Here is a 25,752-nt window from a genome sequence, read left to right as displayed (position 1 = left end):
TTGCAGTAGAATTGTTAACCCTTGCTTCAATATGCACAAGTTCAATCTTTTGAGTTTTCTTAGGATCATAGCAAAACAAACACTTTCTCTCAATTCTTTGTTCACCATGAAATTTAGGTAAATCTATGTTATCTCATATATTGTAGGAGTTTTTTTGTGCTTCACTTAGGCTAACATCAGGTACCTTGTATTATCAACCTGTCAAAGAATTTCGTTGACTGTATATATTGCATGCAACTTTAGACGTTGATCTTAAACATTATTCTATTTTAGATCCTTTTCAAGGTTTGAGCCTTATATTTTCAATATGTTATATAGCTGGCCTGGTTGTGATCTGATATCTATTCTCCTTTGTCCTTTCCTTCTAAGTGTACATTGCCAGAATATAAGGATATGTATACTATGGAAGATAGAATTTGAGGAAGTCTTCTGATAAACTAGTTCTTAAGTAATATGTTAACATGTTACCCATTAGCAATATGTTGTACAGTCAGCTATATAAATAGGTAATTCTGGGTGAGATTTTGATCTGATTAGTATCCATAACTGGTAATTTACCCCTTTCCAGTATAAATACTCATATCAATATTTAAATGATACCATAGCTGTATAGATAGAACTGGATTATATTTAGGGAATGGAATAGAAAGACAGAAGGAGTATAATTATCCTATTTCAGGTTACTTTCTGGTTGTAAAAGTAATATGTGCAGAATTGTAGAAAATTTGGAAACATCATAGAAATATATAAAGAAGATTGAAATCCCCTATAATCTCACCATCCACAGATAGCCACTGTTTAAATTTTGCTCTATTTTCTTCCAGTCTTTTTTCCCATGTGTATGTAAATATGTGCCTGTATGTGTGTTTGTGTGTCAGAGTAGGTTTTAACTATCTCAAGGTCTTCAAAACAACAATAACAACAAAACAGGAAATCATAAGAAAAGAAGGAATTAATTTAGATTCTTACTTAGGAGTCGGGCAGTCAGGCATCAATTTAATTTAAATTTTAGCACAAGGAATATTTTATTTGGAACTTGGCTAAAAGAGACAAATTGGGGACATCTGGTTTTGATCCCCCTTTACCAGCTGAGCCAAGCAGCTCACCTTCTCTTTAATCTCCACTTCCCGTGCTCTTCGGCTGAGCTGTGCACACCCTGGCATAATTACCAAAACAAATTAATGCTTCTTAAGTCTGCTTGTAATTAATAACTCCTGACAGAAGATGAGTCTTCTGTAGGTTTGGAATCTTGCCTAATTTTCTCTAGGATAAGTAATTAGATGTTGAGGATTGATAAGGCTCCTTCCTCTGAGCATCTGCCAAACAGCCTGCCTCTGTAATGTGGGTAAGATGATTAAAATATGAAAATGGCTGGAGGTTTTCTCATGTGTCACAACACTAAAGGCATTTATTCTACCTCATCCCCCAAACCCAACACTTCCCAAAACAAGAAGAGATTTAAAATGGATCAAAAAAGCCTATACCTAAAGTCATTTAGATGGTTTGGTTAACGTCTGTTTTTTTATTTTGTTCTTTGTTAACTCACAAATTTTGTGTGCTGTCAAATTAAATGTGAAGGCTGGGTTTCTCACTAGCTGTGAACACTATTAAGTTGATGATTACACTTTTCTCTGGAACTTGGTCTATATACCAATGTAATCATGTTTAAACTCCTTTGTAAGACTATATTGGGACACTCCTACCGTAGGGATTCTGTTTGGTAACTTGTCTGACTATTGTGAAATTCTAAGTCAAAGCTTTTTATACTGCTGGGGTCGTAACCCTTTCCAAAGATTCAAAAGAAATACTTTTCTTTTATCTACTTTTATTTCATTTCCTTAAAGCAGGATTTTCCAGCCTCAGCACTACTGACATTTTGAAGAAGATAATAATTCACTGAGAGGGACTGTATCTTGTGCATTGTGTGATGCTTTGTAGCCTCACTGGCCTCTATCCACTAGGTGCCAGTAGCAACAAATGCCCACCCCCCAAAAAATTTTGACAATGAAAAATGTCTCTAGACATTGACAAATGTCCCTGAGAGGTTACAGTTGCCCTTGTCCGAGCACCTCTGGTCTGCAGAATAGCATTCCTATCTCAGTGGTGACAGTATAATAAAGTAGACCTTTATTTACTGGTGAGACGTAAATGAGACTTTAAGCTAGTATTGTTTATTCATCTTTTAGGCAAAGTTACTATTAAATAATTCAGAAGGCACAAGTGGAAATCAGTTGATTCAACACATGTTCTGATTTTACCAAGCTGGTACCTCTTAGTAGCTGGAGTTGGTAGAAGCTTATAGTTTTGAAAAGGTTGGATCGTACTGTTTGTGGGTCATCAGCACTTTAAAGATAAGCAAAGGAGGAATATGAGTAATTTCATGCATAATTATTCATCTCAGGGCTCAGCTCTGCTTCTGAGAGTGCTATGCTCTCTCAGAGCCCCAGCACAACTAGGAATAACCAAGGTTTATTTATATGACTTTCACTAGGCATATCTTTCAAAAAAATAACCTGGTGACTTGCCAACAGAAGGAGGCTCAAATTTAATGGTCCCAAAGTAACTATAATTATTTAGGGAGAAAGCTTTTAATTGAAAAAAAAGATATCGTGAATTTGGGATAAGGGAGAAGTAGAATGATTTGTTATTGGTGGTCAAGGAGTGTTCTGGCCAAGATAAAGAGAGAGACCACTGGATTCGTTTAGAAGGAAGAGTAGTATACATTAAAACAAAAAGTATCCCAGGAATCTTCTTTCTTTGAGTAAAATCACTGCTAAGGTCAAATCTTAAGGTAAAAAAATCAGACAAGCATCTAGCTATCCTAAGGCATATTTATAAGGCATGAAACTTTGAGGCATATTTCACATGAAAATATGAAAGTTAAGTAAGCAATGAAGTGTGCCCTTAACAGCATAGAACTTAAATATTAGATTTTGGTTGTGTGGATGTTATGGGAGGGTAAAACAAGGAATTTCTTGCCACCATGCACCTATTTAGAAATCCCCAGTTATCCTCCATAATGGTGTTCCATGAACTAGTAATGGTTATGAAAAAATCCTTTGCCCCATAAATTATTCGAAGATGATATCTTTAATGATTGGATAGGTGAAAATAGGTCTATTTAGAAAAGAACAATGTAAAAAGTAAATTATTTCATAATTTGCAGGAAATCCATAAAAACCATTCATATAGCTAAAAATAAGATTTAAGATTTAAGTTCTTAAAGGATTAGTAGAAACTATTTCAACAAAGAAATTGTGGGTGTGTGGGTTTTTTGTTGTTGTTGTTTTTTCCCCCATCTAGAATCAGATCTTTTTAGTCGCAGAGGGTGTTTGTTACAGGCATTGAAAAAATTAGCTGAAGTCAATCACTCTTAAATTCTTACCTCTTACCCTCTTACCCTCCCTTTCAGGGTCTCTTTAGGAAAAGGTTGCAAGTCCTTCTCTACTAAGTTCCTGTAAAGCATGCCGAGTATCTCTGTCATTACTACAAACATTATGGTACTAGTCTTATAAGATGAGAAATTCTTTCTTCATTAATTTGTAGGGGTTATTATTAAATAAACAAGCTAATTACTCAAGTGATCACTCTGAGCCCAATGTGCATATTTTCCAAGAATAGTTAGGCTAAATTTTAAAATCTGAGTCGTTAGATGCCATAATGTTTTGTGTACACTCACATGTGTAGAGGATTGCATTTTGGTTATCATCTTAAAACAGCAATTTTAGATACTTTATTTACCAACTGGAGACAAAAATGTTTAAAAAATGTTTTTAATAGTCTTTTAGAGAGTTATTCATAGATAGATAGCTCTAAATACTTTTTTTTAAAGGAAGGCTAACTTTTTATTCATTTTTTTCTTATAAGTTGAAATTCCTTTTTATTAAACTAGTGGAAAAGACTAGGTTTTGTTTTAGTTTAAAAATGAATCAGTTTATATTGTACTTGACTTATTAAGGCTGAACACAGTAAAGCTTTGAAAAGTTGTAACAGTACAAGGTTCATTTTAGAAAATATGCTTGTTACCAGAAAAAGAATTGAAAGGCATGTACGTTACTCCAACTGGGCATGAAAGAACAGCTGGAAATATCCATGGAGCTATTTTCAGTGAAGGAGAGACAAGTTTCCTGCTCTTTTCTTTCTCTTTTTTAACCGGCTCCTTAGAGAGTAACTACTTGGATGAGCTTTGAAAATATAAAATCAGAGATAGCAGTGAATAGTGTTGGAAACGATGAACTAAGGCCCAGCAAAGTGTATCTTTAGGCACCGTACCTCAAACTATCGGCAAAGTTTATTTAAATTACCAAAAAGATTTTGCCAATTATAGATCAAAAGTCTTAATAGTCTGCTTTTTGCAATTTATCATCAAGAAATGATCATGAATATTCATAAAGATTCAGCCAAACAAATGTTCATAACTAATAATATCAATAATAGTAACGCATGGAAGGGAACAACCTAAAAGTTCAAGAATAGGGGACAAAGTTATATTATTGAGACATTATTGTACTGATTTATTGGAATGCTGTGTAGCCATTAAAATGACATTGCAAAAGAATATCCAATGTATGCAAAAATATTCACTACATTTTGAACACAAAAAGAAAAGTTATAGTATAATGTATGCGTCATGATTTATGTGTGTTTATGGGCTATTATACTTAAGCGTAGGAGGGCACATACCAAAATGTTAACTGGTTATGTCTTGCTGTCGCCATTATGGATTAAGGTCCACATTATTTCCTTTTTTTTTTTTGGCCTGTATTTTAAAGATTAATTTATAGTTATTTCATTTGTTAAATTCTTGCATTAAAACAAATTTATTGAATAACTTCTCTGGGCCAGATACAGTTCTAGTCAGGCTCTATGTTAAATAATGCATGCATTCCTGAATGTATCTTATTTAAAAGTTGTATTTTAAATGTCAATGGAAAAAATGTTGTCAAAACCTAAAAGTTTATTTTAAAGGAAAATTAAGCTCATCAGAGTGATCCGTAGTATTTAGAAGAGTAAGCTTTCAGGCCTGTCTCTAGGCAGTGGAGAGTGAGACGCACCAGAACTTCCAGCCCCTTTTCTTTCCTCCTATGGTACTTTTAGGCTACATGGCAGATGCTTTTAGGCTACATGCCAGAGAAAGTGAACACAGGGATGGGAATCCACATAACGCTCAGGGTGGGATTACCTCAAAGTTAGGGAGGAGGGATTGTCTGGAGTTATAGAGGAGGGTTTTAAGTCTCTGTTGCTAATGGTTGGATCGTGTTAAAAATAAAATGCCTTCAAAGTCATTTAGTTTACAGTAACCTGACCTCATTATCGTAAAGCATAGTAGTACAACTTCTTCACTGCAATTGGGGAAGGAAGGTGAAATGAAGATAGAATATCAGCATGTAGAAAAGATCAAAAGAAGAGCTCCTGTGTGTTCAGCAGGGTAAAGAGAAGACGGCTGTGAAAACAACACAGAATAAGCTTGCATAGCTCCACTGGCAAAATTCCTGTTGCCTACATGGAAAAGCCTACATAAAAGAAAAAGGAAAAGGAAATCCAAGTTAAGAGTTAAGCTGTACAACTATTTGTGAAATTGTCAGAACCTGTAATAATTCTTTTGGCATTTTAATAAAATCCATCATTAATATTTAATATTAATAATTTTGAGTTAGTCTTTCCAATCCAGCATTCTCCCTGAGTGCTTGGAGACTTTTTCAAAACTCATTCGGCAAATAAATGCTGAAATTAAGCTATATTTAAATTTTTTGGTTTAGACATAAAACTTCCTTTTTATGCCTTTTTCGTGGTATAGCTAGGAATTTGTATAAACTATTTACAAGTTGATGGCTTATTTTAATATTTTAAGACCAAGTGAAATCTCAATCTGCGCTTTGGTATGTTTGAGCATTTATCAGGATCATGTCACTTTTCAGGCATATACTTAAAAATTGATCATCATAAATAAATTCAAAGCACCCTCCTGAGGAAAACATTCATCATGGGCCAGACTTTAAAACTGGAATATGCAATTGGAACCTGCAGTAGTTGGTGTGTAATTCAGCACTTACTATGTTTATCAACCATTCAGACAATTTCAGAATAATTTGGTATTTAAGAGAAATTCTGGGGGGAAAAAACAAAACAAACAAAAAACAACCACCTTTCTATTGTTTTAAGATATAGAACAGTCTCCCAAATTTTTAATGCAATTACATTCGTTGCCATTTTCATTAGTTAATAAGTAAAATTCCAAAGGCTAAAGTGAGTAAACTAAAAAGAAACTACCTGGCAAGTTGTGAGTTTGTTCTTTTAAAGTGTGTTTTCTTGATTTTAATCTTTTGATCACAGACCCCTTAAGTTAAAAAAAATAATAAAAAGCTGATATCACACTTCTATTATAATTACTTTTATTTTGGCACTGGAGTCTGTAAACAGATCATTCTTATCTAACTTTTAGCAATCCAATTTATCTTGGTAATCAGAAATGAAATTAGTGTTTTTGTTTCAAATGTATTTTTAACTAATTCATACATCACGTTAGAAGCTCCACATTACAGCACGTGTCCTTAAAGGGAAAAAAACACAACACAGTCCAGATTTGACAACTGTGCTATCGTGCAGCAAGTGAAGGGAGCTTAGTCCCATCGGTGTTGAGCTAACAGCGTCTGTACCTAGTTTCTAAAGGAAACGCTGAATTTTTTTCAGCTCCCTTTCAGCTGCACACTGACGAGTATTTGAAGTCTTACATTAAAAAAGAATTAAAACAATTGCATTTAAATTAGGTTTTTTCATATTTTTTAGAGCGTGCATTAAAATATATTTTTTAATGTGGCTTTTTTTTTAAATAAAGCCTTGTTGAAAACCAGAGCAGAGTCATTCTGATAGATAATTGGGAACAAGAAGGATAAAATTTTACAAGAGTATAGAATTCTGTTAAATTGCTCTTCTGAGTGACATAGAGTTACACAACCTTTTAATAGGAATGAGGTAGTAGGATAAGTGCATAGGTAATATGAAAACTTAATTTTAGTCAAGAGTGTCATTTGTCTTCTGAAACCCCTTATTGGAGCCATCAGTAAGCAGGGAGACTGCTCACTGTGGGAACTGGGAGAACCTTCGTGATATGCTTTATTAAATTAAGTACCCCCGCCTCTTGCACCTTCTGTTCACACAGCTAATTAACAGCTAGAAAGAAAAGACAAACAACAGATGGGAAAGGAGGCATAGATGCTCCCAAACTGGTGAAATAAGAGCCTCTAAGTACCATGAGTGAAATGGCTCCATTTGCTTCCCGGTAGCTAAAATTCAAAAAATGTAGTGTGTTCTAAGTGATGGACACTGCTTCATTCTTGCCATCAGCTAAGCATGACTAACTTTTAGGATTGTTGGCTGTGTGAAACTAAAAGGGAGATACAATGTTTTTCAAACTAATTAAAATGCATGAGTGATGCATGGGCTCTATGGGCTTGTGACATCAAATTATATTTTGTTTTGTGGTGGCAGGTAGGAAGCGTGGTACGTGTGTTCCCACAAGAGACTGGTAGTTATTTACATATGTGCCCTGGAGGCTGGAAATTTTTTTTTTTTTTTGGTTTTTTGGTTGTTGTTGTTTTGTTGTTTGTTGTTTTTGATAGTGGAGGGGGAAGCTGTGGAATGGGAGAATGAAATTGAAAGAAATAGGAATTAAGTCCTATGGACAGTATCTTTCCTTCTCTCCCAAGAATACTGGCTGCTCTGGAAGGCAGGGATCGATATTTCCTGTTCAATAATAGCCAAAGACAAGATAACAGAAGTCAGACTGGCATGGATGGATGGCCTAACACGTTGTATAAAGTGAATCCAAGAGGGCCAGATTTGCCAAAATGCTGGGCTAGAAACTGGCTCCAGCAATCCCTTCAATTAAAGAGAGGCACAATTATCAGGGTGTAGCTAAGGATCTACAGGGGAGAGACTCATAGAAGAAACCATTTCTTAAACTCTCACAGACACATACATACACACACAACAGGCTTTGGAGTATCATAGTTGCATTACATTGAAGATTTTTGTATTGTTTTATCTTTTTATAATCGGAAAATGTATTTTTCTTACGTTTTCCTAATTTCTGTACCAATAAAATTACTGTGGCATAACAGTCACCTTACATAAATGAAAACATGATTTAATGAAATTAAATTTTATGAGCTTTGAGAGAAACAATTCTTTGAATTATCTTATTTAACGTAAGTGAATTTAGTGTGCTCTTGCTTTCTGTCATAAATGATTTATAATTTATTGTATCTTTCATTTTCTTTGGCAGTGAGATTTGTTTCTGAGGCAAAGTGAGATGGGGGTCTGCCACTTGGGCTACAGGTGATCTGAGATTTAAATCCTGTAGGCGTCTGGCTGGGGTGAGGTGCCCTTCAATTCTACTGAGGCTTCTAAATAGGGAGGGAGGCCAGAAAGAGAGGAGATAGTAGAGTGTGAGTTCCCCCTGAAGAGAGCTGAATGAACTTAGCACCCAAAGACAAACCTCCTCTCTCTGAATGGAGGTGAGAAGAGCAGAAGTGTTGATATCTGGCAATTCCTGTTGGTTCTTGGGAGAACAACGAGCAAGTGCAAGTCATAAGCTCTTCAATCCATATGAAAAGTTCTTGGTCATTACCATGATTCTCTGGATAAAGTACATACTTGAAGAGGGTTGGGAAGGCCATGATTCCCCAGTCTCAGAGCCTGAGAAGAGTTCGTTGGAAAACCAGTGGGACTGATTTTCTCATCTTGGGATAGCATAGCTCTGTCTGCACTATATCTGTACAAGTTCCTTTGAAAGGAAAGGAAGGCACCTTCTGAAGTTCTCTCAATGTTCCCATGAAAAGAGTTAATTATGGAACAGGAGTGAGGGAAAAAGACTGTTATAGGCATTTCCAAAGGCTATTAAGACTTTCGAGGGCTTGTGTTGATTGGAGCTAATGGGTGATGTCAAAGTGTACTCAAAAAATTTAAACAAGACTCATTGTTACAGAGAGAGGAGGAACATGTATTTAGATTAGTAAGTAATGATGGAACTCATGATATGCTAAACCTTGTTCAAGGAGCATTTGAAGAACAGAGCATGTATAGGCACTTTAATAAAATAATATTAGAATAAGATTGCTAGGTTATATACAAAACTGGTTAATGTCCTCAAGGGCAATAAGGTATGACCTCTGGACTTATGTTTTCTACCACACAGATATAATGTGTATCTCTGCTGGAAGAAGTCTACAAGTTAACATGTAACTTTATAGAGATTGAGTCTTTAATTAACTTTATAATAAAAATTAATCCTTGGATGGACCTGTTAAAACAATGCCTCAGTATGATTTTAAAAGGATATGGAATTACCCTCGTTGCCATTATTTACAAGTTTTGAATCATTTTCTTAACAATAGGGAATCCATAAATATCAAGTACCTCTTGATATTTACCCCTTACTCTTTTTCCTAAACTTATATTACCCATGTCTGACAATGGTTGATTAACACAGACCTTTACTTTTGTCTTCCTCTCCCCTGCCCCTTCACACACACACACACACACACACACACACACATCCCACAATCACCACAACACACGTCATACAGGGATCCAAAGAGAAAAAAAGAGTAATAGAGTATCATGACTCTTCCACTGATAGAATACAACAATATATTGAATTCACTGCTGGTATGGAAGAGCAAACTTAACTTTTGAATTACCGTGCGAAATTCAGGAGGTAAACTGGTTTGTCTAGGCTAATTCCTTTACTATGAATATCAAGGGAATAGCTGAAGTTTTTTGTTGTACTGGCATTTTCCTGCAATAATTGTTGCCAGACCCAAGAGGATCTGCAGCACTCATAATCTCATCCCTGGTAGATATATTAAGGGTATCCCATATTTCATTGGTGTCAGCAATGGAGGCATATGTACACTTTATATTTGAGGTTGGTGCTTCTAGAATTTGCTGGTGGCTGCAGCCTGTTTTTGTTCCCTGATTTTCATAGAGACCCTTTTCAACTACTCTGTTTTCTCTCCTGTCTCCAAGTTATAAACATTCCTTCCCCCTTTTGGCTCACCACCCACACAAAAGCATGAAACCAAAGTCAGTTTCCCCTCCATAATCAGTTTTGGTTTTTTCCAGCCTTGATCAGTCTTTGCATTTTCAGTAACCATGGTGCCTTAACCCCAAAGCTAGTGACGTATTTCTTCTGAGTTAATCTTAATACTCATCATCTGGAATGCTTGTGGCAAGACGAAAAGAATCATACTGTTCTGTTATTTCAAAAACATATTATCTGACTAATTCTAGACTGATTTAGTTATTTACAATGAGAAAATGTGTTTGAAATTCTTTTACTAGTATCTCACCTTCTTCACAGTATTGGTCCATCGATCATATCAAAATTTAATTTGATATTAGTCTTCTTTACTTTCTTGTTACAGAACAGATGATCACCTCATGATGAGTTAGTTATATGACTCATAATAGTGAACTGACATTGTGGTTTAGAAAGACATGTAGCCTAGAGCAGTTTTTAGTTATAAGACCATGTTCTGTGAAAGGTCAGGTTTGTTTATTTGTTTTGCTGGTTTGTTGGTTGGTTGGTTATTTGGTTGGTTGGTTCTTTTTTTAAATGTAGCAATGAATGTTATTCAAATAGTTTTTATAAAGGGAAAAATCCATCCAGAAACAAGATACTAGTAATGTAAACAGGTAAGCAAATGTGTTATCACCTTATGATTAAATCCGCTAATGCTCTCTCACTCATTTATGAGACTTACATTAAATTCAATAAACATTTATTGAATGCTTTCTGCACAACATAGGTAGTCCCTGCCCCTAAGGAATTTGCAATTTAATGGCCATGAAGAAATGCACTCAGCCAACAATAATACTGGCTAGAATGGCATTATTACTTTAATAAAAATAAACTCATGGTCATGAAAACATTGACCCCTTAAATTCTGACTGGATACGAAGCAGAATATAGCTAAAGGGACATTGGAAGTCATTTGGCACAACCATCTCACTTTGGAATAGAAATTTATCTTATTCTTTACTAATCTGTATTTGTTTCGAATATGTACAAAAGTGAAAACAAGGAATCAAACACCCAAAATCCCACCCTCCAAAGCAATAAATATTAGCATTTTGGTATATTTCCTTCCTGTCTTCTCACATATTTTATTTTTTACATATATGAGATAATATTAAGTATGCAATTTTGTACATTGCTTTTTCCCATAAAATATTATGGAAATTGGAACTCTTGGTAAGCATTTTTAAATTTAAATAATGTTCAATTATTGGATCAACCATAACTTAGATATTCTCCTATTATTTAGGTTGTTTACACTATCTCACTGTTAAATGGCTTTGGGCTTAGAACTTTAAGATAAGAGTCTCTGAAGTAGGTTTATGGGTCAAAGTATATGAACATTTTAAGGCTCCTGCAAGATCATTTTGAACACCATGCATTTTACATCTTGCATTTGGCTTTATCTTCACAGCAGGTTTCATTAGCCTTCCTTATACATACTACAGGCTCTTCTGCCTTTTAATTGGCAAGGAAATTACCAGGAACTGAATACACACTGGAGGGAGGAGATAAGCAGAGTAATCAAAATCAGCTCCCAAGAAGAAGTGGAAACTTAATCTAGCTAAGCTTCTAGTAGCAACCTCCTTAATTCTTGTTATCTCCTTTTAAAGTTGCATAGACCTTGATTTACACAAGTGTAGAAAGCTAATGGTTCCTTACTTATGGAATTGGTTGGGGGGGGGCAAGTGGTAGAATTTAGATTAGATTTATACATTTCTAAAAACCACCAAGTTTCCAGTAATTGTTCATAATAATTTCAAGCAAGACAGCTTTTTCTAATAGCTGTGAAGGGGTGTGACCAGAATCATGAGCAACAGATAGTCACTGCTGTTACTGATGTGCCATGATGGAGAAGCTACTTTATTTTGGGCTAGGCCCAAAGTCCTGGGGTCCATCCAGGTCCAGTGTGGTTTAGAACATTGTATCAATTCTGAGACTGAAAGACCTGTGGGATCCCCTGAGTTCTATCCTGGGCCCCTAGTATCCTCTGAATAGAGTATATTGATACGGGATGGGTGGTCTGAAACTTCTGCATATCCAGCCCCCCCTTTCTGGACTGAGCCAGAGACAGTTGCAGTACAGTTGACTGAGGAGTGGCCTTGAGGTTGGCCCCACATAGCATTTCATTCTCTAGCACAGACAAGTGGAATGTGAAATAGACTCTCTGACAGAGGTACCGACTTTCCAGAGGCCTTGGCCTGCTTCCAACCCTTCACAGACTTGAATTCTCATAAATGTCCTCTTAGTCTTCACTGCTAAAAGGTAAATACAGTGGTGCCTTGGTTTTCGAATGTCTCCATTGACAAACATTTCGGTTTACGAACGCCGTAAATTTTGTGGATCTGTGGTATCATTAGATAGTAAAATTCATGCTAAATATGCAGTTTTAGGAGTTGATTTTAAAGGTCTGGAACGGATTAATCCATTTTGCATTACTTTGTATGGGGTAACTGTGCCTCGGTTTTCAAACGTTTAAGAACTTGAACGGTCTTACGAAATGGATTACGTTTGAAAACCAAGGTACCACTGTAAATCCATTTTTAAAACTTTTCTCAGAGCACGTCCTTTACATGGTCCCCATGGATATTTTCTGATCTGTTTTCTAGCTACTCCTACCCCTTCTAATTTGTGGAAACTAGTTATGCAGTCAGAGTCCAACCAGAACCAAGAAGAGGAGAGAGTTACCTACCAGACCCACTGGCTATACGCTTCTGTTTTTACAGTCTGAGCCATACTTGCTTTCTGCTTTCTTAAATAGCACATTTAAAAACTATTACATCAACTTGAGGTCTCTTGGGATCCCTGAATTTTTTTCCTGCCAGGGTTTTAAATAGCCAGTCATAATCTATACTATTTATAAAGCTTGGCTTTCCAGTTCAAGTGTAATATTTATGTGTTTCCTCACAAGTTGGGATAAGATTGCTGTTCTGTTAACCCAGTGGCCAGTTGGCTTACCATTGAGTTCATATTTATCCTTGATTTTGTTAGCACAGATTTACTTTGTAGAGAAAGAACCTTAAACTTCGCCTTCATTACCTTTGTGGTTTTTAAATCCAAGACCTTGAGATGTTCTTTGTGTGAGCCCACTAATCCTGCAGAAACACCATCCAGATTCAGAAAATGTCCTATAAATTGTAATAATCTCAAACACAATCATATTCTCGGCCCCGCGACACAAAATTATAGAGCATGCCAGCCTTACCCCAAAATCCAGTTGTACCAGAGAGTTCACATTTCACAAATAAGAAAAGTTGAAAAGTCTGCTTGCTTTCGTCCTAGTTTTCTTTCTCTCAGTTCCAACTTCAGGTGCCTATTTTTTTACATGTCAGTGGGGGTTGGATATGGCTTTAATCCCAAACTCTCTGGTTATTTCACCTAAGAGAGCCTTGGCAAATGCAAGGTGGTAGGAAGAAGTTGTAGGGGAAGAAATGAGATTAAGCAGTGCTACACTCTACATATAAGCTTCATAAATGATTGATCTGTTGAGAAAAGAAGCAATTCTGGGATTTGAGAGATGACAAGGAATAAGATTAAGTAGTCCATATAAAGGTTTTATTAAATCAGCCATTTTATCAGATTCTTTAGGCAGAGGACCAAGTAGATCATTGGAATACGTGTAAACTTTTTTTTTTTTTTTTTTACGTGTAAACTTTTTATTGTGCCAGTAGAAGCCTACGGTGACATACTGGATGTGTACGTTAAATTTATGAGTGTAATTCAATGTGAAAACTAGCATATGCATGCACGAATTGCGTAAATATTGATGATAAGCCTGAGGATATATTAATTGGAAGCAGTCTTAAAAGAAAGTAATAAGTTAGTTTCCTTTATATTATACATCTAAAATTATATTCTTTGATTTATAACTACAAGCTTTATATGCACAACTCATTGCTTTTTACAATGCTGTTTCTTTGGCATGTATTTCAGCTATAATTATGTTTCAAAAGACTCACTCCATTTCTGCCTTTGACAAGGTAGGTTGAGGGTGATCTCTGTAGAGCAATATTTTTTTCCCCAATAATATTGCTGACCACAGGCTGAATTATGAGTCTGTACAATGAGTCATGATATGAGCTCTCTCTGGCACTCTCTGGCCCCCCATATTCCTCTCTGAGATGTTTCTGCAGAGTAGAGTATCTGAGCAGTGCTGCATATCTGCTTCATCCCTTGAACTTGATATGTTTAGAACCAAATTTTAAATTAGAAAGGAAAGTTAAATCTAAATGTAAGTGCCAGTAAGTGACTTGCAAATTGCTTTGTTCCCCCCATTATCACCTTTTCTTCTTACCTAACAAAAAAGAATCAGTAAAGGAAGAGGAACACTCAGAGGAGCTGAGTTCCAATTAATGTCCCCTGTGACTGCTGTGGAACTCAGTGCTCACCACTCCTTAGGAAATGGAGAAGAAAATCTCAAAGATTAAAGGAAATAGTTGACATGAGAGACATAAAAAGACACACATACTTAAAAAGCAAAACCAAAAATATCTCCTTGTTTTCTACTCTCATCCCTGCTACCTTTTTTTTTTTTTTTGTAAATAACAGGGAAAAGTTTCAGCTTATCAAATGATAGGAAGGCATTGTTGTGTGGGATAAATAATGTGGGTTTTGACCTAGACTTGGGTCCAGTTCCCTGACCTCTCCTTTACAGGGTGTGTGGACTTGAGGAAATCACTTAATGGACTACTTGAGGATCGATTGAGATGATCCATGTAAGGCCCTTACTAGAATGCCGGGCTCATAATAAATGCTTAATAACTTTTGGCTGTTATCAGTGAGATCATCATCGTCGTCATCATCATTTATCACCACCATTACCTTCAGATCATGGTAATCATTGCTGCCCCCACTGCCGTCATCATCATCATCATCATCATCATCATCTTACCCTCCTGGTTTTCCTCCTACCTCTCTGTCCCCTCTTCATAGCCCCTTTTGCAGACTCTTCCTCTTCCAAACCCCTAAATTCTGGGATCCAATGCCCTTTTCCCTTCTCTCATTACACATTCTCTCTGGTTGGTTTCATCCACAGTGGGGGCTTCATGTATCAGCCACTGCTGATAATTTCCAAATCGATTACTGTAACCCAGATCTGTCTTTAAAGTTTCAAACATTATAACCATCTATCCACTGGACATCTACTCTTGAATATCCCAGCAGCACTTCAGACCAAAACTCAACACATCTTACCAAAAATAACCAAACAATTCAATTAACAAATGGGCAGAAGACCTGAATAGATATTTCTACAAAGAGGACATACTGATGGCCAGCCAATAGACATATGAAAAGATTCTCAGCATCACTAACCATCAGAGAAATGGAAATAAAAACCACAATGAGATATCACATCTGTTGGAATGCCCATCATCGATAAATCAATAAACAACAAGTGTTGACTAGGATATGGAAAAAAGGGAACCCTTGTGCACTGTTGGTGGAATTGCAAATTGGTGCAGCCACTGTTAAAAACAGTATGGAGGTTTCTCAAAAAATTAAAAATAGAACTACCTTATGACCTAGCAATTTTACTCCTGCATATTTATACAAAGAAACCAAAAACAGTAATTTGAAAATATATGTGCACCCCTATGTACAGTGCTATTTACAATAGCCAAGTTACAGAAACAACTGAAATGCCTATCAATAGATGATTGGATAAAGAAATTGTGGTACATACATACAATATATATACTCTGCTATAAGAAGAATGAAATCTTACCATTTGTGATGATGTGGATAGACCTAAAGGGTATTATGCTAAGTGAAATAAGTCTGACTGAGAAAGAAAAATACCATATGATCTCACGAGTATATGTGGAATCCTAAGAACAAAATAAATGAACAAACAAAACAAAAACAGACTCATAGATACAGAGAACAAACTAATGGTTACTAGATGGGAGGGGGGTTTGTTGTTGGGTGAGAAAGGGGAAAGGATTAAGAAGTACAAATTGTTAGTTACAAAAGAGTCTGGGGATATAAAGTACAGTATGGCGAATATAGTCAATAATATCTTAAAAACTATATATAGTGCCAGGTGGGCACTAGATTTATCGGGGGATCATTTCATAAATTATATAAATGTCTAACCACTACACTGTTCACCCGAAACTAATATAAAATAATACTGAATGCCAACTATAATTTTAAAAAAATAGTCATGGGGGGTATATAGTATAGCATAGGGAATATAGTCAATAATACTGTAATAACTATGTAAGTGTCAGATGGGTAGTAGACTTATTGGGGTTATCACTTTGTGAGAAGTATGAATGTCTAATCACTATGTTGTTTTGTACACTTGAAAATAATAAAAAAAAACAAAACAACACATTTTCATTTTCCATGATCTTGTTCTTCTCTTTGTTTCTTGTCTTAAAGAAGGCATCACCATTCACCCTCTTACCAAAGCCAGAAAAGTGGGTGTCATCCTTGACTCTATCCTTTCCTTTCTTCACTGTCTGATCAATAATGGTGTCCATTACACCTCTGGACCATAAGTTTCATGTGGGTAGGGACCATTTTAGAACTGAGAATCTCAGTTCCTAGCACAGTGCTCAATAAATAATTATTGAGTGAATAAATAAAGAAGTGAATATAACTGTTGAATACACCCACTTCCTCTAATTTGCACTGCCTCTTCTGCAGTTCAGGCCACCATCCATTTGCACCAACTTAATATTCACAATTTAGAAATACCATAGTTGGGTCGGCCGGTGGCTCAGTTGGTTGGAACGCCATGCTCCTAATGCTGAGGTCACCGGTTCAATTCCCATGTGGTCTGCACCTTCTACAGCTAAGATTGTGACCAATGGCTCTCCCTGAAGCTGGGCCGCCACGGGCTACTGTGTGCCACCATGAGCAGCCGGTGGCCAGCGTGAGTGGCTGGCAGCCATCGTGAGCTTAAAAATAGAACTACCTTATGACCTAGCAGTTTCACTCCTGGATATTTATCCAAAAAAAAACAAAAGTTGTATAGGATACAGCTCCCTGAGCCGTGCTGGTATTATGAGGCTTGTGCTCAGCCGGGGTAGTGCAAGGCTCCTAATACCAGCATGGCTCAGGGATCTGTGTCCTACACAACTAGACTGAGAAACAACGACTTGAACCGGAGTTGGGGGAGGAAGCAGAAAAAGGTGGGGGGGGGAAGAAATTCCATAGTTGAAATATCCTAACTCATCTCCCTGATTCTAGAGTTGCAGTCTGCACCACTGCTGTTCATTTTTCATACTACAGCCAGAATGATTTTTATGAGCCCCAAGAATCTGATCATGATCATATCTCTTCCCTGCTTAAAGCACTTCATTGACTCTGAGTGATTATCCTAATGTGATATCCTGCTGTCCCAGCACAACTATCACTCTCAAAAATGTCCTGGATTAGACGATAATGATATGATCACCCAATACCTAATCTATCTTCAGCTTACATTTCTAGCTTCATTGCTCTTCATTCTTTCCCCACCCCTACACGTTACTCTAGTCTTATTGAACTTAAAGTGTTTCAAATTTGTTGTGCTCTCTGCTCTCACGTGCTCTTCCTTCTGCCTGGAAATTCCCTTCTTTCTTTGCCTGGCTGACTCCCACCGTCTATGTCCCAGACTTAAACCTTCCTTTACAGAGTAGTCTTCTCTGACCCTTAAGGTTATGTCATGTACCTGTTTGTGTTCCCATAGCTTCTTGCATCCTTGCTCTTGCCTCATTTTTTTATTACTTGTTAATTTCTGTGGGTTCCCCGCTGGCCACTAAGCTCCCTTGGGTCAGCAACCGTATCTGTTTGCTGCACAGTTGAATCCTGGTGCCTACTCCAGGGTCCTGCACAGAGAAACTCAGCAAATATTTGGTGAATGATTGAAGTAAAACATCATATGCTATTTGTATGATCAAAGTACGTGTGTGGAAAATCGTATTCCATAACAGATCTTCTGGGAACATGCCTAATTTGCGGCTATAAACAGTATATTGTCTTCTTGCTTCTGTTCATCGTGTTTGTGATAATGGTGGAAATGATTCTGTGTTCCTTTGATTAAAAGTTCATTCTAGGACCGGATTTGGAGTTGGTACACACTGTCAATTCCAGGAAGTCTTGCAGGTGATAATGTTGGAAAACAAAGCAACGAACAGCTGTTTTCTAGCCTTGTCAAGCAGTTAAGGCTACTTTTATTTCAACCATGTCAGGCAGATTGGATTTAAAGTTATATGCTTTGAAGTTAAAATTAAGTTTACTCTCATTATTCTAACACATCCTAGATTGTTTAAGTTCCAAATTCTATTCTCACACTAATAAAAACAAACATAAAATGTCTCGTACTTCCAATATAATTATTCATACTGGATTATTTGCAAACTTGAAATTGTGTGCTTTTGGATGGTAAATTTTTGACTGTTAATTTGATCTACCAAAGAATCCAAAGATTTTATTCCATGTTTACCAACTAGAAAGGAGTTCTAGGGCTATTTGGGGGTCTGATGACATTATTCTATTAAATGAAAAGGAAGGTTAATAGCTTTGTTCCAAATAGAAATAACTTTAGTGTTTTTTCTGATAATAAAAACTATACATTCACTGCAAAAAAAATCGGGAAAGATGAAGAAAATAAAAATCATCTATAATCCCACTTTCAGGTTATTGTGTTAAACATTTTAGAGTATGTGTTTCGAGGGGTTTTTTCTGCATATATGGTCATGTCAAAACAGATTTTTTTTAAAAAAATTGAAAATGGCATCATTCTACACATATTGCTTTAAAATGTGCTTTTCCACTTGATGACTTTGAGACTTTCAGGGAGAAAACATGGGTAAAGTGGATTTTAGGAAGTGTTGCTTTCTAGTGTATTGAGTGGTGTAATTTCCCCTTTACCACCTCCATTAAGAAAATTTCTATAATAATCGGTATTACTCTTTGAATCAGTCAGGGTTTATTTGAAGAAAACAGAAACCATCCTAACTATTTAAAGCAGAAAAAAATGTGATTTTTAAAAAATAGGTGTGTATAAGATTGTTGGGAGGTCTAGAAGAGGGGTCTCTAGGCTAATCCTCCAGAAATAAGTCTGAACTGATGAACTTGGACTGCCAGGGCTGCTGTCCCTTCCCCATGATCAGGGAGACAGGGAATGAGAAATCAGCCAGCAGAATGGCTGCGCCACAGACACATCACCCTAGCTGGCATATAGGGACAGGCTTGTCACTGCCACTACTATTGGCCCTAGAGCCATGCAGCATCTACTTGATCCACTCTGGCAAAAAATGAATATCCTGTATCCCCGTGCCTTAGTTCTCTGCTCTCACTAAGCTAGTAGCCTGCATCCAGGAAGCTCAAAACAAGCAAGCAAAAGTCTCCACGACTGTGCTCACCGTTGGAAATCACAGAAATTTCCTCTGCTCATTTCTGTCTTTAAAATTTCAGGTTAGTGCATCGAATTGGCAGACTCTAACTCACATCTGGAACCCTAGTTCAAAGGAGTCTAGGAAATTGCAGTGTTTCGCTGTCCAGTCTCTGCATATAGGGCAGCTCAGCCCACTCATCAGGAGACTAGAGTGGACATTGAGTACCACCATATTCTCCACACATCAAGGCTTTGGGTGTTGGGTTAAAGGCAACATAAAGAGGGAAAATTTATCATAAGGTGTGATATATACCACTATAATTCATTTAACCCATCCCTATTGCTGTTTACTTTACTTCTCTTTTTTCATATAAACAGTGTTTTGATAAAATGCTCCTAGCAGAGTCAGTAATAGCCTCCATGTTGCTAAATCCAATGGTCAATTCTCAGGCTTCATTTTACTTGACCTATCCGGACTTTTGACATGGCTACTCATTCTCTCATTGTAACTCCTTCTTCACTTCATTTCCAGAACCTCATGCTCTCCTGGGGTTCCTTCAAGCTTCCCAACTCAGCCTAATTCTCCTTGTTGGCTCCTTCTCATCTCTCCAGCTCTCAGTGTTGTATGCCCCAGGATTTAGTCTCTCTTCTCTGTTTACTTTACTCCCTTGCTCATCTCATCCAATCTTATGGCTTTAAATACCCTGAACTCCACACCCATGTATCCAACAACTACCTGGTGAACGTGTACATTTTACAAACATCTCAAACTTAACATTTCCAAAACAGAGCTTCTGTTTTTCCCACTACCTGTATTCCACTCATAGTCTTTTCCTTCCCAGTTCATGGAACCTCCATCCTCTCATTTGCTTAGGACAAAAATCCCAGGAGTCATCTGTGACTTCTTTATTTCTCTTACAGTCACATTCAGTCCATCAGCAAATCTGTTTATTTTATCTCCCAAAATATCCACAATCCAACTGCTTCTCTCCATCCCCATTGCTCCCCCCAGGTCAAAAACACTGTTATTTCTCTCTTGGACTATTGCCCCAGCTCATCAATGGTCTCTGTGCCCATCCTAAAAGTTAGACCATGTCATCCCTCTGTTCAGAACACTCCAGTGAAATTCCCTCTCACTCAGGATAAAAGTCAAAATCCTTAGTTACAATAACCCTCAAGGCTGTTTTTCCTACCACTCCCACCCCCCACTGCCACCGTCTCTCTGATTTTCTTTCTTATCGTTCTCGGTCTTGCTCACTTTGCCCCCATCTTTTTGGTGTTCTTAAGCACACCTATCCCTAAGGGACTTGGCAATTTGCAGCCCCTCTGCTTGGAATGCTCTTTCTCAGATCTGCAGAAGGCTCCCTCATCACTCTCAAGGCTTTGCTTGGTCATCAACTGCTCCGTAAGACCTTCTCTGATCACCCCATTTAAAGTTACAAACTGACCTCCCCTCCAGCCCTCCAAATTCTCCTTCTTGGTTTTATTTTTCTCCATAGCACTTATCACTTTCTAATTAACTGCAAAACTTCTTTCTTTTATTGTCTTCCCACCCCCTATGAGAAAATGGCTTTTTAAATATATGATTTATTATTGAATTCTCAGTGCAATGTCTGTGCACATTGGTAATCATTCATCAAATATCTGTTGAATGAATAAATTTTTTTGTACATGCACCATTGCGCATTGTGTAATTATTGATTGGGAATTAATTCCTAGTGTCAATTGTACGTATAAATTGCCCAGAAAGGTTTTAACAATTTGTTTTTCCACCAAGACTCCCTGCAAATGTTTTTTCCTGATACGTTTGCCAACATCATGCCCAACTCACACTATCCTTTCTGTTCCTTGAACTCACCATGTTCGTTCCCTTGATGCATTTGCACTGATTACTCCCTTCCCCAGAATACCCTCCTGCCACACCTTTACTTGGTTGAATTCTTATTATTCAGGTCTCACTTTAACTGTCACTTCCCTGACCATCAGCTGTAAAGGAACTTCCAAGTCGCTCCATATCTCATCACCCTATATTACTTTCATTATAGCATATATCAGTACCAGATATTTTCTTATTTGTATATTTATTTGTTTGACTATGCTTTTCCTCTCTAGAATGTAAGTTCCATGAGAACGGGAACTTCATATGTCTTGTTGCACACTGTCTCCAGTAAATGTGTGTTTGATAATGTAATGAACACTGGGTATTGTAATTTTTTTCATTATTCTCATCTGGTGGGTGAAAGGTGGACTTAACATGAATTATTTTTCTGGAGTCATGAGTCTAAGCATCTGTTCAAGTATGAAAAGCCCTTTTTTGAATACAAATGCTGAGATGATATAGAAGTTGAACTATTCAGTTAGTGTATTTGTTTTGGACATGCTATATCAGATTTCTTATATTGCTGATATGTTGCATAATTGCTTAAGTTGCTGAAACTTCTATTCTTATTTATGCCATCAGTATCCATAAAGTAGGATTCCTTTTGAAAATTGTACTTATGTATTGTTGTTTTCCTTTTGTCTTCACAGCTTTTGGAAAGAACCAACAGTGGTTTTGAAGACTCAGATTCCGGTGCTACCAAGAGTCCGCTGCACTTAGCTGTAAGTGACATGCTGTGGGCAGCTTCACCTGTTACAAAAAACACCTACGTGTCCCTAAAACTAGTCTGCTCTTAAAATAAGAGCATAGTAGTGCAGTAATAACTAATAATGAAAACAGTACATGGGTAAAGATGCAGGCTGTAGAGAGAAAGTCTGCCTCAACTTCTAGTGGACACATTCCTGACCCTGTCTGAGCCTCGGTTTCCCATTAAATGAAGACAAAGGAAAAGATAATGTGCAGAAAGCCCTTACCAGAGTGTACTTAATAAATGATTGCTGTAAATTTTAACAATCCTTAAAATTATTAGCTGGTGGTTAAATCAGTAAACTGAGGAAATTCAAAGAAAGCATTTCAGTTTAAGAGATTTGATTAAAGACAACCATACACAAATATTCAACCTAGAGATAATCAAATACGACATTTTCGAATACCACAATGAAAAACTTGCGAGCTATTTAAGCACAAACTTGTGAGAGCAAGATGAGCGATGCATACTTGCAACTTTCCTCTTTCTGCCAGGGCTTGAAATCAGGGTCTCAGGGGTCTCAGGCTGTGATTGTTGCACTGGGTGAGATCTGGGAAGGAGAGGAAGAAGAGTCATTCTGTCACCAGTAAGGCCTCCTCTCTACATCTCAATAAACAAAGAGAAATGTAACCACTCAGTGATGATCTCTAAACTCTCCATGTGGGGTCCAAGCTGGGAAATCATCCACCATTCTGTCTCAGACAGTGCCCTGCTGTCAATTGGCACTCAGTAGCTGATTCCTAGGAACCTCTCCGACTGGCAGCCACACCCAGCAATAGCCACCCACTTGCCCAAGGTGCTGCTGAATTGAAACCTCTTAGTCCGCAGCACAAAGATGGTGTCTGATGTACCCAGAGGCTGGACACTGGGAAGAGTGGAAAGGGGCTGGGTCTCTGTGTTTAACCGTGATGATATTTCACTTAAACCATGCCTACACATGCACTTCCTCAGTGTTGTTCTGATGAAAATTTGTGATGGACGTTTTAGAGAACACAGAGGAGCATTTTATTAATGGGCATACAGAAGCATTCAGGCAAGGGGAGAGAGGATAAGGCCATCCCGCAGGGTGGGGATGAGCAGGTCACACTGCAGGGAGCCCTCCCTCCATTACCAGTCTCCCCACATACGTGCTTGCCAGCACATCTGTTAGCAAATGACCACCCTCTGTCATACCCACCAGCACATCCACTGCACCCCCAACACACACACACACACATTTTGAATCTAGTGAAATCAGGTTAAAATGTGCATAGATCTTTGTTCCTGGAGATGGAATTAGAATGGAGAAGGTAGGTGGATAGGGGGATACTTATATGTAAAACAATTCATACCCATTGGCTTTTAGTATAGGTTCTAAAGGTTGCTCCCTGAAATTTCTGCCCAGCTGTGTGCTGTACCTGCGGAAGTTACCCCAAAGCTGAGGGTTCACAAACAGCACTAGCTCCCTCTGGAAGGCCTACTTCAAAGGTTATCTCACATAGAATCCTCATGCCCTTTGAAAGTGAGGTTGATTGCATTGATGAACTTTAGAGACTTTCTTAGCTTCCAAAAATTCTATCGTCTCTCATTTTTTAAAAAATATATTGTTTAGTCCTTACTGTGTACCAGGTGCTCTGCTAAGCTCTATGGGTTTCTGGTCATATAAAGACAAGGTGGTATGATATCATTGGAAAGAGTTGGGCTTTGGTAGTTCTGCAGCTGGCTGTGGCCAATGAAATGCATACAGAGAGGAGGTCCCAGCCACCAGTCTACTCATTAGCAGCTCACCTGGACGTGGTTTTCCCATCTATAAATTAAAAGGAATGAGTTAGTTAAGGATCCCAAAACCCTTTCTAATTTGTTAATTTATTTAATTTTTGTTGTATGATCTTGGCTAAGTACCTAACCTCTTGTGTGTCAGTTTCTCCACCCATGATATGGGGAGAATAGCAGTACCTCTACCATAGGGCCACTGGGGGATGACATGAGTTCATGCACGTAAAGCAGAATAGTGCTGGGCACATCTGTGCAATCAGCTAGCTTCATCTTCAATATTATTACCATTAATATCATTCTTTCATTTGACTTATACTGACTGTGTATGTACTAATCACTGTTCCAAGAGCTGGAGATGTTGCAATAAACAAATCCCAGCCTCTGTCCTTGTAGAGTTCCCAGTGTAGGAGAGACAATAGGCAAGTAAATGTAGAGCATGACAGATAGTGATAAGTGCTGCAAGTGCTACAAATGGGATCAGTGAGATAAAGAGCATTGAGGTGGCAGATGGTGTGCTATTTTATATAGCATACAACCTCACATTTGAACAGACACCTTAAGAGCTACCCATGTTGCTATTTGACAGAAGAGTGTTCTTAGGCAGAAGTGCAAAGTTCCTGGGGGTAAGAATATGCTTGGCATGTTACCAGAAAAGCAAAAAAAGCAGTGGCTGGAGCAGAGCGGTGAGGGGAGAGTGGTAGGAGGTGAGGTGTGAAATTTTGTGTAGGGGGCATGGAGTCAGGGAAGGGCGTCAGCAGGTCACAGAGGGCCTCGGACTCCATTGTGAGAACTTTGACTTTTCTGGGCTAAGCAGGAAACCATTTGGACACTTTTGAGGATGATATGATATGACTTTTATTTTAAAACTGTTGAGTTTAGATTGTAAGAGAGCAAAAGCAGAAGCAAGACAACCAGGTAAGCAAGGATGGTGAGGACTTTGACCAGGTCGATAGCATTGTGTTAATTCTAAAGCCATTTTATTCTTGCCCTCTAAATGCTAACACTTCTTTAAAAATATTATTTGCTTCAAGAATGGTACAAATATGCCCATCAGCCTCTCCAGGGGCCTCTGTAGCAATTAATGTGATAAAAACCCAAGGCACATTATTTCCTGGGTGGAAGCATTCTAGCAACGAAATAGAACCAAATGCCCTCAAACCTTGCCTGCCACAAAATACCTGACCTGCCTTGAGTTACTATTTTCTGGCTGAATGATTCAAGTCTCCAGGGTTATCAGCCTAGTGAGTTTCATAAGCATTTCAACCATTTGGAAAAATTAAATCAAGAAACAGGACTATGCAAATGAAAGGCTCCAGCTTTTGAGATTTCCAGATGGACCCATTATTTCATGGATTCTGTTGAGATTCCAAATTCTTTCTCCTCGTTGCCCTCAGTTCCAATATAAAGATTTCAAAGAAAGTAATCATGTTTTAAAAATATTTGTTATCTAATGAGATTTTTAAGGTATTTTTTAACACAAATTTAAAATGTTTGCTACCTCCAGTGAACACTTAAACTGGGTTGTCTATTAAAAGCCAAAATATTGCATGCTTTTTGAACCAGCATATTTGTTCTTTTTGTGTGATTACTTCCTCCGTTAGTCATTTCAGAAATTATTTGTGGAATTACCTACTAAACACCTGGTTTAGGATGGGAATAGAAAGAAAAATAGGACAATTTTCATCATGTACTATTGACATGAGAAAGGTCTCCTTTCCTGTCTACTTGAATCTTTTTTAGAGAGTGTAAAGCTTTATTGCATACTTTTTTATATACTCCCAAGAACCATATAACTGCCTAAAGACAGAATCATGCATTTCACCATAAAATAGAATTCTGTATTATGTAGTAGTTTTTTCTTAAAGGGTTAAGCTATAAAGTGTGAAGGTAAATGACAGTTCTTATATAGTCAAAGTTACCTTTTTATTCCTTTATGTTGCCCTTGAAGTTTAGTATAC

At 37.4% G+C, this 25,752-nt stretch overlaps 1 protein-coding gene across 6 annotated transcripts in view; it reads left to right on the top strand.

Moving 5' to 3' along the window:
- ANKRD44 (ankyrin repeat domain 44) overlaps positions 1-25,752 on the top strand; it is a 293,435-nt gene that overhangs the window by 231,072 nt on the left and 36,611 nt on the right. For all 6 annotated transcript variants that reach the window (XM_081051008.1, XM_081051010.1, XM_081051009.1 and 3 more), the window contains exon 17: positions 21,942-22,013. In XM_081051008.1, the coding sequence (XP_080907134.1) occupies positions 21,942-22,013 (72 nt within the window). The remainder of the gene's footprint in view (positions 1-21,941; positions 22,014-25,752) is intronic.

Source organism: Rhinolophus hipposideros, assembly GCF_964194185.1.
Source record: "Rhinolophus hipposideros genome assembly, chromosome: 6".
Taxonomy (NCBI): domain Eukaryota; kingdom Metazoa; phylum Chordata; class Mammalia; order Chiroptera; family Rhinolophidae; genus Rhinolophus; species Rhinolophus hipposideros.
The sequence above is the reverse complement of the archived record's forward strand: the minus strand, read 5'-3'. Positions and strand labels throughout refer to the sequence as shown.